The sequence below is a fragment of the Adiantum capillus-veneris genome, chromosome 13, assembly GCF_014529385.1.
Source record: "Adiantum capillus-veneris isolate H3 chromosome 13, ASM1452938v2, whole genome shotgun sequence".
NCBI classification, from domain to species: Eukaryota; Viridiplantae; Streptophyta; class Polypodiopsida; order Polypodiales; family Pteridaceae; genus Adiantum; species Adiantum capillus-veneris.
Window position 1 is genome coordinate 40,950,519 of NC_140943.1, and position 19,133 is coordinate 40,969,651.

At 45.9% G+C, this 19,133-nt stretch overlaps 1 protein-coding gene across 6 annotated transcripts in view; it reads left to right on the forward strand.

The window, feature by feature from the left end:
- Positions 1-19,133, forward strand: part of LOC147443858 (SEC-C motif protein) — a 137,479-nt gene that overhangs the window by 34,469 nt on the left and 83,877 nt on the right. For 5 of the 6 annotated variants that reach the window (XR_015189988.1, XR_015189989.1, XM_086526671.1 and 2 more), the window contains exon 2: positions 1,302-1,400. The exons of the other annotated variant lie outside the window; for it this stretch is intronic. Coding sequence is in view for 3 of the 5 variants with exons in the window: in XM_086526671.1 (XP_086382797.1) it covers positions 1,302-1,400 (99 nt within the window). In the remaining 2 variants the exon portion in view is untranslated. The remainder of the gene's footprint in view (positions 1-1,301; positions 1,401-19,133) is intronic. 6 annotated transcript variants of the gene reach the window in all.

Genomic DNA, 19,133 nt, shown 5'->3' on the forward strand with positions numbered 1-19,133 from the left:
TTAAGAGTAATCAGTCGCCAATGCGAGAACTGCTCACAAAGCGCTTGTTTAGGCAACAACTTTAACAAATCGTCTTTCCAAGACGTCGACAAATTCTGTTTTGCCCACACAACGTTCATCATGTAGAGTAAAGGTTCTTTTAGAGGCTCCCAAAATGAGATAAAAAATTCCACAGTGAGTCCATCCCAACCAGGCGAACCATATCGTCCGAGAGCAAGCAGTACTGAGTGCAATTTATATTCCTGTAAAATTTGCCTCCATGGCTAAAGCATCATGAGGCAAGATGATTGAATTCACTGTAGATAGCAAAAGTTGGTGTGCATGAAGAAGTTAGAACTTCAGCAGATGCGGCGTGGGGAGCGACAAAAACATTCCTAAAATGGGAAATCAAGGCATTCGCAAGCTCATGTTTTGAGGGTGTCCAAGTTCTTGGTCGGATCATAACCCGCTTAATAGTTTGAGAAGCCCTTGAATGATGCAAGTGCTTAAAAGAATGTTTTGAGGCACATCCCTTATCCACAAACGCTCGATGGCGAGCACAAGTCTTCCATTTGTTCAATTTTCGTTTATCATTATGTTGCTGACACACCCGGGCCTGACTAAGAGCTGTCGGTTCACTTGCAGACAATAAACGTGTGTCAGCTAAGATTTGGAGTTGTTGATACACATGCTTGGCATCTTCAATATCACCACGTAATTGAAACATGTAATGTTTGCCATAATCCTAAATTACACTCTGCACTTGTTTGAAATTTGAATGAATGATGATGATGAATGATTCTAGTACATCAAGATTCCCATATGAATGAGATGACTGGATATTGTGGTGAGTGTATCAAGAGTTCTTGCGGGATGAGATGGCTACACAAGGATCTAGGTGCATCAAGACTTCTGGACGGATGAGATGACTAGATGATTGAAACAGTGTTCAGTATGAATTAAGTGTGTGAATGAAGAACTTTGAAATAGGAATTTCCGAAGATGATTCTGATTTATGTATGAAATAAATGTTTTTGGAAGAACTTGCTATTTGTGAACAGATAACAGGTGAAAATTGAGAAGGAGATGATGATGAATTCGGAGCAATGATAGCTCCAGAATGAACTTGATAACAATAAGAATCTGAATTTTGAATCATGATAAATGATTGAATGGAACTATCGTGAATGCATCAAGAGTTCCCGAGGGATGAGATGGCCACACAACTAGAACTGAATGATTGAAACACTGTGTTCAATATCTGATTGATGGATTGGAATTCCCGCAAATGATTACTCACACATGATTGTGTTTGAGTGCAGATGGAATGATTGACGAAATGATTGTAGCATTTCGGTCTCGAGAAATCTATGGACATGATTGCAATATAGGATTAGTTAATTCGACATCAGTGAGATCAGGTGCGGATCTAGATGCGATTGCTAAATACGTTGCCAAGAATCATGGTCGTAGATCTGAATTGATTCTATGTGATATGACTTGAAGGTGAGGTGATGTGACTGTCGTCTTTGTACAAGTGCTGGATTGGTGTCGTCTAGTGCGTCAGTACTTAGAGTCAGTGTCTATTGAACGGGTTTATGGCTTATGTCTGATTTTGCAGGTGTAATCGAGGGCGATTACAATTCTTTCAAGAGGAGGGTATGTCACAAAATGATGATGTGGCACTACTCTTCGGATTCTGACGTGGACAGACAGTACGGATTCCCACGATCTGCGCTGACATGTTGACGTGGTTGTCGTACGGCTTTTCCGCAAAAAGTGCTGACATGCTGACATGGCAGGCTATACGGATTTCTACCAATTGCAATGGCTGCTTTTTGGCAGTTTTTAGGCCAGATGCTTTTGGGTTTTGACTGCTTTTGAGTTTACTGCTTTTGGGGCTCTCCTTTTGGGGCATCCCTTGCAAGAATAAATAGTCCCTTGGGGCCTCACTCTTTGGAGCATCTGGATGCAGACTCTGAGAGCAGAGGTCCCTTTGGAGTTGTACTTTGCTCAAGCATTAATATAAAAATAAATATCGAAGGGGGCGCCAGATTGTGGGGCCAATACCTCTGGACACGGAATTACGCCGGGCCGTGTCGACTCTAATTTTATAGTGTGACAAAGTTGTGAAGTATTTTAAGTGATTCTCTTGTGTGTCGTGCCAGATTTCCGACTTGGGGTGCCCAAGTGACTTGGGGTGCCCAAGTCTGTAACAGATAAGAAGACATCTCATGCCACAAAACAACTCATTGCCCCGAGGCTTTATGTGCATTATCCGGGATAACTTTTTGTGCATGTTAACACGCTTTCACCGCCGAGCGTGACCATAGATTTAGTTGTAGCATGGTGGCGGAGGGATCCTCCAATTGCTACCCTGTTGAAGCTCCACAATAATAGACACCACCAAATTCATAAACTAGCCATTGATTGTACATCGAACCACCATCCAACGACCAGCTGGATCATTATACTCCAGAACTGACTGCAACTCATGTCACAAACTGCTGGCGTGTCAAGTCACTGAAGAACGGAGCCAACCCTGAGATCTCGATCGAGGTGCCTAAACCCTAGAAGAATCAGAACTAGCAAAAGTTCTCACCAACTTACAGATTCTCGGTGAGTGGGGCAAACTCATTAAAGTTTTACCAACTTATGGGACCCCGTTCGATGGGGGCCCAAGTCACTAGAAGTAAAGGCGGTACACATATACACTCAAAAGTCTTGCGTGGCGAGCTGATGACGTGACAGCCGTACGGACAGATTTTCGCAATTCACGTTGGCTGTGATGACGTGGCAGCAGCTCGAATTTCCAGATTTTGCGTTGACATGATGATGTGGCAGACTATACAGACAATCTTGGATTCTATGTTGATAGGCTGTATGGATTTTCGCAAAACGCGTTGGCAGCGTTATGGACACTAGTGCTTTTGGGTCTAGATGATTTTGAGTTTGAAGCTTTTCATGTACAGGGCATAAGCCATAAAGATCGCTTGCAGAGAAGGATCAAAACTTTTTTTTCAAGCTATCGTTTTTCTCAGAGGCAATGCCATGCAGTGGTTGATGTTTATAGCTACCAAGTTGCACACTCCAAGGACTTGGCAAGCTTTCAATTTTTTTTTTGCCTGAAGTTATATGGTTTCTAGTAGCTTCTGGCAGAGTGGGATATCCTAAAATGCTTGCCACAAAAACCCTGGCAGATTACGACTTGAAATTGCTCGACATCTCTCATCAGGTGTCTCTTCCCGAGCTAACAACCTTGGAGGTCTTGTGTGATTACTATGTCTTGGGACTACTATCACCGCCACAAAAACATTGTCTGTCCAAGAGCTTATGGACCATGTTGCAGTCAACTTATGGAAGAAATCTTTATCCTAATTTTTGTTACAGGTTCCAGGATGGAAAGTCAGTCGACTTTTCGAGCTCCACTAATGTCGAGATTGCTTTGTAAGTTTGAGTTCTGTTTGAGAACTTCTTTAGTGATCTTGTTTGGAATTTGTTTGAAATAGATTGTATCTTTTTTGAACCTGTCTTAGTGCTGATTTGAATTGTTTGACTCTGGTTTTAATACTGGTTTCAATGATTGGTGATTTTACTCCCGTGTGGAGTATTGAGAAATGATGTTTGAGAATGCTTGTTCATACTCATGGCCCGGGCCCTTGTGGTTATTTGCGGGGGGAGTATTAAGAAGTCTGAGCAGTGGTACCTGGATGGTTATTTGCGGGGGGAGTGTTCATCGGCGGCTTTATGTTTCTATGTCTTGTAACATGCATATGTGAGCATTCGTGTTGCATTGTGATGTGCCAACCACTGAATATTCCTTATTGGATGAGATACTTCTGGGAAACCAACGACCCAGGATATCAAGAGTTCCGATCTGGAATGAGACTCCTTATTGGATAACATACTTTTGGGAAACCAACGACCCAGGATATCAAGAGCTCCAATCTGGAATGAGACTCCTTATTGGATGAGATTCTTCTGGGAAGCCAACGACCCAGGAAATCAAGAGCTCCGATTTGGAATGAGAAAATTGATCGTGTTACCATATACATGTGGTAGTGATGTGTGTGAACACACTAGGACTGCCGGGGCATTTTTTTCCCTCTTTAGGAGTTTTTTTTTCCCCGAGCATTGTATATACGCCCATCACTTTAGGGCTATCTCTCTTTCCATTGCACACTAAGTAACACACTCTCTATTGTGTGCCTTGAGCTTCCTTCATCTTCTCCAAGCTGTGTGCGTTTCTCTGCAACCCTAATTCCAACAATTGGTATCAGAGCAGGTTACGTCCTCTCGGGCTTAGTCGCGAGCTGCTCCAGCACACGCGTGCTCACTTTCTCTGATTACGGTGAGGTTTGGCGAGCGTTCGCAGGTCCACAAATATTTCTGATTCGGGCTCATTTCGGCCTCCGTTACCACTACAGGGCAGGTCTGCACAGCAATTTCGTCATTTTGTGCAGAATTTCTGTCAATGCCGATTTCTGTATAAGAGGTGCCTTATAGTCTTCTATAGCACGTGTTGTTCCCGCTCCGTTTCTCCTATTTTCGGGCAGTTTTCACATCAGGTGTATCATTAACCATGGCTGACAACAACACAGATGTCTTTAAGATGTTTGCTACTGAGGACAGGTTGGATGGGGACAATTATCCTATGTGGGCTTATATGATGCAACACATTCTTGTGTCAAAGGGCGTCTGGAATATTGTGCAGGGCATTGATGTACGTCCTGGTTCTGAGGATGTAAGCGATGTTGAGGATGTTGCAGGTCTTGCAGCAAGGATTGCTGCTATTAGAGTTGTTTTGCCTACAGCAGAACAAGCTCCTTGGGTTGTAAAGGATGCGCAGGCTCATGCATTGATTGCGTTGTCTGTGAAGCGCACCATTGTTCCTCATATCCGTTCAGCAAAATCTGCAAAACAGGCTTGGGATATTTTGGCTGGTCTTTATGCAAGTCGCAATGAGACTAAAATTGCTTTGATGCGTAAAGAGCTGGAGTCGAAGATTATGCATGAGGAAGATGATATGGACACTTTCCTTGCTAGTGCCAAGGATATCAATGAGCAACTTTTTTCTGCAGGTGAAGTCATTTCAGACAGTTCCCTTGTGCAGACTGTCCTTGATGCCTTACTAGATTCTTACCAGACTTTTGCTAGTACTTGAAGACTTATGACCCAAGGTAATCCTGAAGTTGTCAAGTTTGATGCATTATGCACATTGCTGTTGCAAGAGTCACTTTCTAGAAAAAACAGGCCCAGGCAGCGTGCAGTTGAACAGGCTTTTATTGCTTCTCAGAGAAAGGGTGGTAACAGCAATACAACCACTTCTTATGGTTCTGCTGCGAATGGAAAAAATTATGTTCCTAATGCTTCTGCTGACAGCAATTCGTCTGGAAATTCTGGTGATAAGGGCAAAAAGAAAACGCATTGCCATTATTGTAAAGCTAATGATCACTTGATCAAGTCGTGTCCTAAGTTGAAGGCCAAAGAGGTTAAGAAGAAAGAGGGTGGTTCCACTGCAAATGTTGGCTCCACTACAAATGCAGCCACTGTTGAGTCTTCTGTGAAAGGAGACTGTGTTGCTGATGTTGATGCAGAATGGGCTTTTAGCGCAGAGTGCACTTACAATCCTGGTGTCAATTGTGTGGTATTTCGACAGTGGTGCTACAAAGCACATTACCTCACATCGTGAATTGTTCACCTCTTTCGAGTCTATCCCTCATGGGAATTCAGTCACTTGTGCCAACAATGCCTCTTATCCGGTTCAGGGAGTTGGAAAGATTGTGTTGACTGCTGCAAATGGCAGTTCCTTCACACTTGTTGATGCATTTTATGTACCTAGGATCAAGAAGAATCTCTTGTCTGTATCCGCACTTGCTAGACTTGGACTTGTAGTCAAATTTGTGGATGACAGATGTATAGTTCATGATCTTAGTTTTGGTGATGAAATTGTTGCATCTAGCCTTTTGTACCGTGGGTTGTATAAGTTCACTTTGTATGACAAGTTTGGACAAAATTTTGCAAATGCTGTTGCAGATTCAAGGGCTATTTCAGATGCAAAAGTTTGACATGCACGTTTTGGTCATCTGAATTTTGCCAGTTTGTTGTGTTTGTAGAAATCTGATATGGTTGCTTCTTTGCCGACTCTTGAAGCACCTGTCAAACATGTTTGTGAAGGCTGTATTTTGGGTAAGATGCAGCGTTCTAAGTTTCCAAAGGATGGTTCAGTTCGGGCCACATGCAGATTGCAGCTTGTGCATAGTGATGTTTGTGGGCCCATGCAAACTCCGTCCTTGGGCAATTACCTTTACTTCGTGACTTTTATTGATAATTACTCCAAGCATGCATGGGTATTTCCGCTTAAAGCGAAATTCGAAGTTTTTATGTGCTTCAAACAATTTCTGGCTATGGCTAAAAATGTCTCGAAATGTACTATGGGCACCCTCCGTTCCGATCGAGGGAGGGAGTACATGTCTCATGAATTCAATGCATTTCTGTCTAATCGTGGGATAAAACACCAATGTACAGTGCCTTGTATACCTCAGCAAAATGGTGTTGCTGAGAGAAAAAACTGGTCACTTACGGAAAACCCTAAGGCTGTCAAATGTATTTTTGTTGGTTATAGTGCTGAAAGCAAAGGTTACAGGTTGTATCATCCGCAAACAAAACGTATTCTGGTTTCACGGGATGTAGTGTTTGTGGAAGATTCTGTTCAGCCCTTGCTGTCATGTACTAGAGACAGTAATGTAAGCTCACAGGACATTTATGACACTTTGTTGCCTCTTTTCAGTGGTGGAAATACGAATGTAAGTTCCAATGAGGCAAATGTACAGCCTATGGGGGTTTTGGAAAATGTTATAGATCAGCCTATTTGTAGCGTAGATAGTGTGTCGTGCTCTCTACAGTGGGTGCTCCTCAGTGCAATGTGCGTGACAATCTCACTCAAAACAGACTGAAAACAGGAAACAGTAGACAACAACTGAGCTCATAGAAACACAACAACAACAGTAGACCACAACAAATGACTCGACTATCTCAAAGAACTGATACTGACTCTGGCGTGACAGCACACTCAACTCTAGCCCAGGACTCTCAGGTACAACGGGGTGTCGAGGCTCAGATGTGCAGGGATGGTAAGTGCTCTGTGTATAGACTCACTGCTCTAGTGGTTGGACCAGATGTGAAGAAGATGATAATCCTAACCCAACAGCTACTACTTACATGTACCACCATAAAGAGCCACCCACGGCACATAAATGTCAGCCATGTGGTGACCTGGCCACGATGTCCACTAGACCAGTCCGTATCTCTGTTGCCACGTGTCACTGCCTAGCCCAGAGAGTCTGTCCAGTGTGAACCAGCCTAGACCAATTGTACTAACTGTGTGTCCTGTGAAAGTGACATTGTAGCCTGCTACAGGTTACCTGCCACAAGACTGCTCACTGTCCCGGTGAGAGGAATACTGAAAAAACTGTGAAAAAAACCCAGTAGGTGCCCCATCTGTACGTCCTTTCGTGAAGCAAGTGTGAGGCCCAACCATGACCTTACATGCCTCAAAAGCGGGGCTAAAAACACTGCACTGCTTACAAACGCCTTAAGCCTTTGAATAGGCGGGAACCCAGTATGATTGCATAGTCCAAGAATCCCAATTGGCAAAACAGAATGAGGCTCCACTACAAAGAGATATGCTCGGTTAGGATCTAGCGCATCTTTATCTTTGATAACCATAGTGAGAGGAAAAATGACCTGGTCCATGGGTACAGGTGAACCTTGCATCTTATTGCAACAACACTCTTCTCCAAAAGAGGGATGACCATAAGCCCGAGTAACGCCGCAATTAAGGTTAAGCTCCATAACGATTGCAGAACAAAAAAACATTAATAGCAACAGGATGATTGCGAGGTGAATGCTTGAAAGCCACAAGGAAATACAGAAAACTTGCTCTCCCCCTTTGTGTCGCTCTCCTGCTTCTGTGAACAAGGAAACAACGCTAGAGGGCCGCTTGATTTTTAAATTATAGAAGGTCTCCTCAAGCTTAAGACAAGAGGTTACACACTGTGAAAGTACCCGGGGGAGAGGGTGATGAGAAGCAGCCAGGGATTTTTTTCGGGCCATGTTTGGCAAGGGCGAGGGGTGGGTAGGGGGGTGAGAGCTGTGGGCAGGGACGAGGTGGCACTAGGTAGGGGCGAGGACTGATGAGGGGGGACTAGGGGTGGGTAGGGGGCGAGATAGCACTAGGTAGGGGTGAGGGCTGATGAGGGGGGGCGAGGGGTGGGTAGGGGCGAGGGTGAGTGGTAGGGGGTGTGGGTAGGGGGCGAGATGCGAGAAGATAGGGGCGAGGGTGAGTGGTAGGGGGTGGGTAGGGGTGAGGGGGGGGCTGGTTAGGGGCGAGTGGGAGGGAGGGGTGGGTGGGGGCGAGGGCAAGGGAGGGGGTGGGTAGGGGCGAGGGTGAGTGGTAGGGGCTGGGTAGGGGCGAGGGGGGGTTGGTTAGGGGCGAGTGGAAGGGAGGGGTGGGTAGGGGCGAGGGCAAGGGAGGGCTGAGTAGGGGGTAGGGGCGAGGGGTGGGTAGGGGCGAGGGTGAGTGGTAGGGGGTGGGTAGGGGCAAGGGGAAGGGAGGGGTGGGTAGGGGCGAGGGCAAGGGACTTAGGGGGTGTGAGGGGCGAGGGCAAGGGACTTAGGGGCGAGGGTGAGTGGGCATGGAAACTAGGGGCGAGGGGAAAAAATGTAGGGGGTGAGGGGGTGGCAGATAGCAATTATTAATCACCCATGCAAAGTATGGCCGGAAGAGTCCATGTTCCGTTGCAGACGAATTCCATGGTCCACTAATTGAAAGTTGAGATGTTACAGAGCGCGGCAGTTGATGGAGAGCAAGAGCTGAAAGTTGAGTTGCTACAGAGAGTGGTAGTTGATGGAGAGCAAGAGGAGGTACCATGAGCAAGACAACTATCAAGAGCAGGGAATTCTTTAAGCAGGCTAGGCTCTGTGAAGGGAGTTCGCCAGACCCAGAAGCAGACACCACTGAGGCTGATGTTTCAAGGGGGGTGAACTCTTGTAGTGGTGATTTCTTCCCGCTTCTATAATTCTTCATAAGCGTACCAAATTCAAAGGCGTCCACCAAGGAAACATTGGAAGAGGGTGTGTCTTCCGGCAAAAAGTGAATAGAGACTCCATAACTAGGCATAGATTTCGTAGCATCCAACCACTCCAACAGATCCTCATCTGACCCTCAGGTGTAGTAGGCTGTTCTTGTTCAGGGTTGATTTCCATTGACAAAGAAACTTGTTGCACTACGCGATCCATACCTCCTTCTAAGAGAATGGGTTGCATCGGGGAGCCAGAAGTATGTATCCACATTGCATCGTTTCCCCAATCATGAAGTGCTTTAGTGTGTCGCAGCCATGGTCTTCCAACGAGCAAAGGAAATCTGCCCTCAACCTGGGGAAGACGAACCACAACAAAATTCAAGTTAAAAGTAAAGTCTTGTACCTGAAGAGGCACATTGTCCACAATGCCCACTCGGTATAGTGTCCGTTGGTCAGCCAATGTAACTATGAAGGGAGCAGGGCGAGTAGGTTGTAGACCTAGAGCTAACATAGTGAACTCGGGCATCAGGTTGATGCCAGATCCACCATCCACTATCACTCCCGAGAATTGCCGACCCAAAATGGACACTGTCAGGCGAGGGCTTCTATAATCAGTGAGTGGAGCAGCGGGATTGGATATCATATAGGACTCTGACGGTCGCACCGGGAGGTTCCTGCCACTAGGACCTGCTCCAGGGTAAAGTGACTAAATAACTGCAAGGGTGTCACTTCTGAAACTCACATCTAGCCGCAACATGTCATAGAGGGACACTTGTTGAAAAGTGTTCTTCAAGACTGTCTTTGCTGTAAGCTTTTCTTGTTCTACCAGTGGTTTCTCTGGTACCTTGATCTTTTGTAGATCTGAAAGTGCTTCCAAAAAGGCTTCATCAATATCGAAGAGCAAAGATTTGGATTCCTTCATGGCACTGGGGGATGTCTTGTTAACAGCTGCAAGCAGGGTATCCATTGGTGTGAGAACGTGTGGGGGAGTTGAACTTGCTAGAATGCTAAGACCGAGAGCGGCTCTCTGGGCCCGGGTGAGGACGCCCGATGGCTCCTCTGCCAACTGCGGCAACTTATTTTGAGGGGTAACCACGTGGGTAGAAGGGGGCGGTTGAGAAACGGTGCTAACTCCTATCAAATTGAGCTTGGGAAAGGCAAACTCATTCTGGCTTTGACTTGGGTTCGAAGCCGTGGATGCACGAATTTTACGGCAATCCTTATTGTAGTGATCCTTCGTTTCGGGGCAATGACGGCAGGGAGGGGACCCATCGCGCAGAGGGCATTTGCTTTGGTAATGACCATATTCCCTGCATTTGTAACACAAAATGGGCCGATTCAATGGGGGCGAGTCAAAGGGCGAGGTGGTCCTTGCTCCTGGTGCATGGAGTTGGAGGTGGAGGCATAGAAGTTTTGAGGTGATGACGGAAAAGTACTTGGCATACCTTGCATAGGAGGGGCTGTCAGCAAAGGTGGCATATGGTGTGGATGGCCACAGGGAGAAACCATGTTGGATGTAGGTGCTGGCCCTTGTTGAAGAGTAGGACCAAGACTTTGCTGTATTTGTCGCAATCCCTTGAGGTAGTAACAGTCCTTGTCCTCATGTCCAGATTTTTCACAGAAGTGGCAGTAAACCCGAAGGGGGCATTCCTGTGGAGGGTGCCCTGGAGAGCGGCATGAGCTACACCAAACCGTAGCCTTAGTCTCTTGCTGATACTTGAGCTCTGCTAGCTCTCGCTTGATCTGTTCCAATGCCTCATGATGTGGAGGCTTCTCCTGTCTAAGAGAGAAGGATCTCTCCTCTTGAAGAGCTCGTTGTAACTTTAGGGCTTCCAGTTCCCTGCGTAAAGAAGTTAATGGATCAGCAGGACTTTCCGAAAACACAGAGGGGGTCTCTATGTGAGCGGAGTTGTTGAACAGCTTCCTAGCCCCCTCTATCCTAGTAGCAGCTACGATGAACTCCTCCAGAGTGGCATCGGGTCGGAGACTCTCTCGGAGTTTTTCCTACCCACTTCTTAACCATAAATTCACCGGGTTGCTGGGGAAGTTGGCAACCAGAGACTTGGTTTTCGTCATAAGTTCTGCAAACGTCTCCTCTGGCTGGAGCACCATGTTGGCCAACTCATCCAAAACCTTCTCCTGATAGTCACCTCGCCTGAATGCTGCACAGAACTGTTGTCTTAAGGCTGCCCAAGTTGCAAAATGGTTTTCTGCAAACTGGCTGTACCATTTGTCTGCTAAGCCATCCAAGGTAGATGGAAAGAGTACCAAATAAGCATCCTCTCTATCAAGACCACGACCCCTACAGAGAGATACAAACCTCCTTGCATGGTCGTCAGCATCTTCTGAAGAGAGTTCTTTGAAGGTGGGGAACTTGATGTTCACCTTGGCCAAAACACTTGCCAAAGCCTCCATGGCCCCTTGCTGAGCCTGTTGCTCAATAGCCTGCTGTAGCAGAATAGGAGAGAGCTTTACTAGAGAAGGTGATTTGGAAGATGTGAACCTGATGAAGGAAAGGGTGATGTATGTGGAGGTATGGGTGATGAGGTTGATGGACTTGTACTAGGTACCAAAGGTCGTCTTCTGTTGTAGTACTTCAGAGGGCTCAGTAGTGCGCTTTGATGCTCGACTGACCGCCTTGTATGTGTCATGTAGTGACCACCAATCCAACCAAGCTTTGGGCAAGAAAACCTTGAACTGGCTGAAGACTAGTCTAGACTCTACTAGACCAAGCAAGTGACTAGACCAGGCTGGACCAGGGACGAGGACTGGTTGGACTAGGGCGAGAAATGACTAGGGCGAAAGGGAGGACTAGACCAATTATACCAGCCAAGAGGAGAACAGTGCAAGGCAAGGTAGGCAAAGCTAGGCAAGGTACGCGAAGCTAGATAGACCCAACTAGCTTCAAGATTTACACCTCACAGAGTGAGATTTCAGTTGAGGTCCCCCCGTGATCGCCAAAATGAGAGCACCTGTAGCATAGATAGTGTGTCGTGCTCTCTACAGTGGGTGCTCCTCAGTGCAATGTGCGTGACAATCTCACTTAAAACAGACTGAAAACAGGAAACAATAGACAACAACTGAGCTCACAGAGACACAACAGCAACAGTAGACCACAACAAATGACTCGACTATCTCAAAGAACTGATACTGACTCTAGCGTGGCAGCACACTCAGCTCCAGCCCATGACTCTCAGGTACAACGGGGTGTCGAGGCTCAGATGTGCAGGGATGGTGAGTAAGGCTCTGTGTATAGACTCACTGCTCTAGACCACGACGCTGGACCAGATGTGAAGAAGATGATAATCCTGACCCAACAGCTACTACTCACATGTACCACCAGCCTCATAAATGTCAGCCATGTGGTGACCTGGTTACGATGTCCATTGGACCAGTCTGTATCTCTGCTGCCACGTGTCACTGCCTAGCCCAGAGAGTCTGTCCAGTGTGAACGAGCCTAGACCAACTGTACTAACTGTGTGTCCTGTGAAAGTGACACTGTAGCCTGCTACACTATTACTTATGCAGATGTACACGATGTACTTGATGAGGAAAGGGCTGAATATGAGCAGGCTAGAGGTATGCCAAAATGGCTGGTGCACACTTTGCGTGACAGTAAATTGGATGCACCTTTGTCTAGTCGTACTCGTTCAGGCTCTCGCCATGCATCTTATGCATCAGATTGTTATGCTTTGGCTGTGTCTAGCTTACATGATGTTGAGGAGCCTCTGTCTTTTGATGAAGCACAGAATTCAGAAAATTGGATGGCTGCCATGCAATCAGAATATGATGCACTTATAGAAAATGATACATGGACTTTATGTGATTTGCCTCCTGGCAAAAAGGCCATTGGTACGAAGTGGGTTTACAAGTTGAAACGCAAGCCGGATGGTGAGATTGATCGCCATAAGGCTCGACTTGTTGCAAAGGGTTATGCACAGCAAAAAGGCATAGATTATGAAGAAACTTTTGCTCCTACTTGTCGTATGACTACTGTGCATTTTCTATGTGCATTGGCAGCTCATTTTGGTTGGGATGTACATCAATCAGACATTGTTACTGCTTTCTTGAATGGTGACATATTTAAGGAAGTTTATGTAACGCAGCCTCGCGGTTTTGTTATAAAAGGACAAGAGGACAAAGTGTGCAGATGTAAGAAGGCTTTGTATGGGTTGAAGCAATCTCCTCGTGCTTGGTATGAGAAAGCTGACACTCATTTGGTCAAATGAGGCTTTCGTGACAGTCCAACAAAAAGCACATTGTATGTAAAGCGTGAGGGTGATGTATTTCTCATTGTGGTTCTTTATATTGATGATTTGCTGATCACTAGACCAAATGAGAGACATATTGTTGAATTTAAGGCTGATTTGAATGCTACTTTAAAGATGAAAGATTTAGGGCTATTGCATCATTACTTGGGTATACAGTTTAAGCAGTGTGATGGTGGTATTGCCTTGTGTCAAAAAAGTTACATAGAGACATCTATGTAAGTTTGGACTTGAGGGCTCCAAACCTATTGCCACTCCCATGGAAAAAGGCTTGAAGTTGAGTCTACATGATGCTGGCGATCCTGCTGATGTCACTCTTTACGAAACTGCTGTTGGCTACCTCATTTATGTATGCAACACGAGGCTAGATATTCAGTTTGCAATCTCACAGGTCAACAGATTTATGCATGGCCCAGGGTCTAAGCATTGGCAGGTTGTCAAGAGGATTTTCCGCTACCTTAGTGGCACTTTACATCTTGGCTTGTTTTATCCCAAGGGCGGATCATTGCCGCCAGACTTACATGCTTTTTCGGATTCAGATTGGGCTGGTTGTTTTGACACGCGAGTGTCCACAAGTGGTTTTTGTTTCATGCTTGGCAGTTCATGTATATCATGGTTGAGTGAAACGAACGTGGAGAAAGGATCTCCCGGCTACACAGACTGCCTACAGATACGCGTCGGACGAACCACCCAACCATAGCCACCATCCGGCAGCTCCCCTGTGTTGGGGCCAGTGTCCGAGGACCTAGGCGTGCACCTGTAAGACCGAGCGTCCCATACCACCCGGCCTCACCTCCTCGAGGTGACCTCGCGGGCTAACCACTGGCACTCTGCCAGTGGGGGTCGATAACTGCAAATGAGGCCTTGGCCTCCTTTTTATAATGGTCGGCCACACTGGCCGTGTTCACACTACGTCCGCCTGGACATTGGACACCCATCCCGACGACGTCTGGGCTAGATCCCCTCTCCCAAGAGCGGGACATAACATACTTCCCCCCTTAAGAACCATTGATGTCCTCATCAATGAAGTGGGGATACTGAGCTTTTAGAGCTCTCACTGGTTCCCAAGTAGCAAACCTTTCAGATTGACCCTTCCAATTTAATTAAGTACTCGTCATAAGCCTTTTGGCGTGAATGATGGGTACGATGATCTAGAACTACCTCTGGTTCTCGAGGAGTATACTCAGTTTCCATATCTTGCCATACATTTTCCTCGATAGGCACAACGACGTCGGCTTTGTGCAATTTTACTCTAAGGTGGCTGACATGAAACACTAGATGTACACTAACATCCCAAGGAAGAGCCAGTTTATAGGCAACTTTGCCAATTTTCTTTGTGATCAAGAACGGACCACAATATCTAGCTGAAAGCTTATAATGCTTTCCTGTTCGCATAGTCTTGGAATCCTTGGGTATCTTCAGCTAGACCCATTGTCCCACATCTAGAGTCCTTGGAGACCTCTTTTGATTAGCATAAGTAGTGACTCGGTCACGAGCCGTTCTTATACGATAGTCAATTCGATCATTTCTTACATGTCATACAGGAAATCACGAGCTTGGCATTCCTTGACTTTCTCTAAGCCAATAGCAATTGGGGATTTAGGCTCAAATCCATACATCAGCATGAATGGGCTAAATCCAGTAGCAGAATGCTTGCTATTATTATAGGCAAACTCTAACTGTGGAAGATACCTTTCCCAATCTGATTGCCTGTGAGAGACATAGGCTCTCAACATGTCCTAACGTCTGATTCATCCTCGGACTCACGATGGTCAGAAGACGACATACTCAACTTCGTCTGAAGATGAGCAAACACATCTTGCCAAAATCGGCCAGTGAACTTAGTATCTCGATCACTGACGATATCCTCTGGCAGACCATAGAGCTTATAAAGCTGATCGACAAATAAAACCGCCAACTCATGGCTTTTTATTGTCGACTTCGTTGGTATAAACTTCGCCATTTTTGTGAGTCTATCGACCACAACCCAAATAGCGTCATTGCCCCGACTAGTATTTTGCAAACCAACGATGAAGTCCATGGAAATACTCTGCCACTTGGCATCTGGGATTTCCAATGGATGTAGCAGGCCAGCTTTTCTAAGGCGCTTTGCCTTATTGACCTGACACTGAGCGCATCTCTTCACATAGCTCTCTATGTAAGAGCGCATTCTTGGCCAATAGAAATATCGCTTGACCAAAGCCAAAGTTCTCTGGATGCCTGGGTGCCCAGCTCTAGGAACATCGTGGCATTCACACAAAATCCTTTTTCGAACCTCATTGATTTTCGGCACGCAGACTTGACCATTTCAGAACAATAGTCCACCTCTTATGGAATATTGTCGCTGTCTCGTCTCTCTAGCACGACTCACTTGGGTCTTTGGACCACCCAAGCCTGTATGCGAGTCATGCCCCGCTTCGACCTCGTTCCATATTTTGCCAAAATGGCCATCGGAACGACATAGCCCTCGGAGAGAGAGATAGAAATCCGTCGAGATTTCAGCCATAGACAAGGCATTAACCTCAGGAATCCTGCTGAGTGCATCGGCAACTCGATTGCTGGATCCTTTTCTATAACGGATCTCAAAGTCAAACTCTTGCATAAGCTCAACCCATCTAGCCTTCCGTCCTCTGAGATCACCCTGATCACAGATATAGCGCAAGGAGTGATGATCTGTCCATGCAACAAACGTAGAGCCATACAAGTAGTGTCGCCATTTTCTCAGGGCGTGGACTACGGCGTAAAGCTCCTTTTCATACGTTGGCTAACGCATCTCAGCGTCAGAAAGCTTCTTACTTTCAAACTCAATAGGACGTCTATCCTGGTATAATGCCGCACCAATAGCATAATTACTAGCATCCGTTTCAACCACAAATGGTTTGCTAGGATCCACAATGTGTAATATTGGTGCAGTAGTCACCAAGTGCTTTAGTGTCCGAAAGCTCTCGTCGAGATGCTCATTCCAGACAACAAGGAGATTACCTTTACGATGAGCTTTTCACCCCTCCTTTCACAGTTCGAAGCCTTAGCGTAAAGCTTCTCAATTCTCAGTACTTCGAGAACAGTGCGTATATGCACCAGGTGCTCAGACAAACTTCGACTGTAGATCAAGATATCATCGAGAAAAACAACAATGAAGGTGCCTAAAAATGGTCTTAGCAGATCATTCATCATTTGTTGAAACGTAGCTGGAGCATTGGTCAAACCAAAAGCCAAGACCAAAAATTCGTAGTGACCATAACGTGTATGGAAGCCTGTCTTAGGAATATCTTCGAGTTTGATCCGTATCTGATGATAGCCTGATCGCAGGTGTATGTTCGTAAAATACAATGCTCCATGGAGCCGATCATGAGATCGTCCATGCGCGGGAGCGGATACTTGTTCTTGACAATGAGCTTATTCAACCCCTTGTAATCCACGCAGAAGCGCATAGTGTTACCCTTCTTTCGAGAAAGTAACACTGGTGCTCCCCACGGGGACTTGGTCGAACAAAACCCCTGTCGAGATAATCTTTCAGCTGTCGCTGAATCTCGTCCTCCTCGGTTTTACTAAACCGATAGGGTTGCTTTGAGAAGGGCTGACTACCAGCCATCAACTCAATGCCATGATCTACTCCTCTCGAAGGCGGCAAGCCAGGAGGTAGATCATCAAGAAAAACATCCTCGAAGTCAGTCATGATTTCTCGGATAAGGTTGGATTCGTCGGAATCCGCAAGTTCTACAGAAGAACATGAAACATTTATACAAAATCCAGTGACAGAAGTACCAAGCACTAATGAATCAAACCGAGCAGATGGTACACATTGATAAAAGTCAACATCAGAAGACTTTATTTCTTTATACATTTCCAAAGCACTAACAACTAGTATTGCAAAACCATTATTTACAGACTTCTGATTACAAAGCGACACAGATACATGAGGCACGTTCTGCTTAACAAAAACAAGAGAGTGATGTACATAGTCTATATACAATGAGTTTTGTTTATCATAAAACCATGGAATTCCTAGAATAACATCTGCTCTGTCCAGGCGCATGATGTGGAAATCCAAGTTCTCTTTGTAATAAGCTAGCTCGAGCGACAAGTCTGGAACCATCCGATTCCATACATCCGTATCCACTCCACGAGCCATCTTCACGCGATACTCATGGTCACTATCTTGCGTCCGCAGGCTCAGTTTCTGCACCAATTTTGCTTCCATTATCAAAGAGTACGGTCACGTCATGACCATTGATCTTTCCGAGGAAACGGAGAAGATCGTGCTTATCAAACACTTTGGTGCTAAAAGTACACTTAGTGCATGAACTGTGCGCTAAATGATGGATTTCAACTTGAACAACATCAGAGTTACCTGAGATCTCGTGAATCTGAACCGAAGGACGGCCTTGTGGTTTTTGCGTCTTCTTCTTCTTGGAGCAATCCTTGATTTGGTGACCCGTCTGGCCAACACAAAGCAAGCCCCCTTCTTCACTGCATCAACAACTGAAGCATTTCTGGCTTTCTTCTTCTCTTGAGAAGATCTCGGTGGTGATTTGGACTTATGTTGGAATCGGAGTCGCTTCCTCGAAGCACCCTCACCGGATTGATGGTCTGCAGTTCTTTTCTTCTCATAATTCGCTCCATTTATTAAATGGAACGTCCTAGCCTTTGCTACTGCATCCTCGACGTCAGTCGCGGCTTTATCCTTAATTAAGGCCCAACAGTAATCCTCATATAATCCCAGCAGATACATGTGCACAGCGTGTGTAGAATCCACCTTGCAGAAGGTGAACGCCTCTTTGAAAGCTATCGTATACTTATCAAAAGACAGACTTTTCATCAAAAGACTCTACAGTTTGGCATAAGCTTTCAAAGGGTCCATTTTGGTGAAATCCCTCTTGAATTTCACACAAAAGTCAGCCCACGTCTTAGGCTTCTCTGTCATGTCGCGCCACCAGGTAAGCGCCTGGCTGGGCAGATAGAGAGGAATCGTCTGAATCCTCCGTTCATCATTTTCCCCATGGAGATCAAAGTATGTGGTCCACTGGTGCAGCCAGTTATTTACGACCAATTCCATACACTCCTTCTCTTCACCTGAGAAATTTGTAGTTTTGTACGGAATTGTGGCAGTCGGACCACCCTGCGAGCGCCCAAAAGCAGCAATCTGCATCCGCAATTGCTGGAGATGGGTTTCGCCCTCGGAAATACGCGCAGTCGTCGACTGAGCCATATTTTCGAGAGTAGAGAGTCGGGAACTGAGCCCCTGTACGACCCCTTCGAGAGAGGCCAAGGCGTCTGAACATTCGCGTTTTCCAGAGCGGTGACACGCTGGTCGAAACTCTGGGAAGTACTTGTAATCCATGTGTAAAGAGCATGCGTGAATGGAATTTGGATATTACCTGGCGCGTCGTCACGCTGCACATCGGAGCTAGAGGAATCCATGGCGAAGTGCGTGAAAAACTGGAATTTTCACGCAAAATCGGCCTTTTTCTGCACTTTCCGATCGCAAAAAGTTGAAGTTCGAAGAGCTCCATGCGGTGGCGTGAGCGTTTGAAGGCGAGCAAGTGAAGGCGTGGGAGTGCGAGCAGGTGAGAGAGGGAAAGCTCAGGTGACGAATAGAGGAGTGAAAAGATAGATCTCTGCAGACTTTTTTAAGTCTCTGTAAGTGATTTTTGTAATAAGTTGCAGGGTTCACACTTTACGTTAAAAAATTTCAAGTGTCCAGACTATACTTAAAAAAAAGTCCCTGGTCATGTATTAAAACAAGGCAACGTAAAATAAACTCCAGCGCTGGCTGAGGAAAAAAAAATCGAGCGCAAGCAGC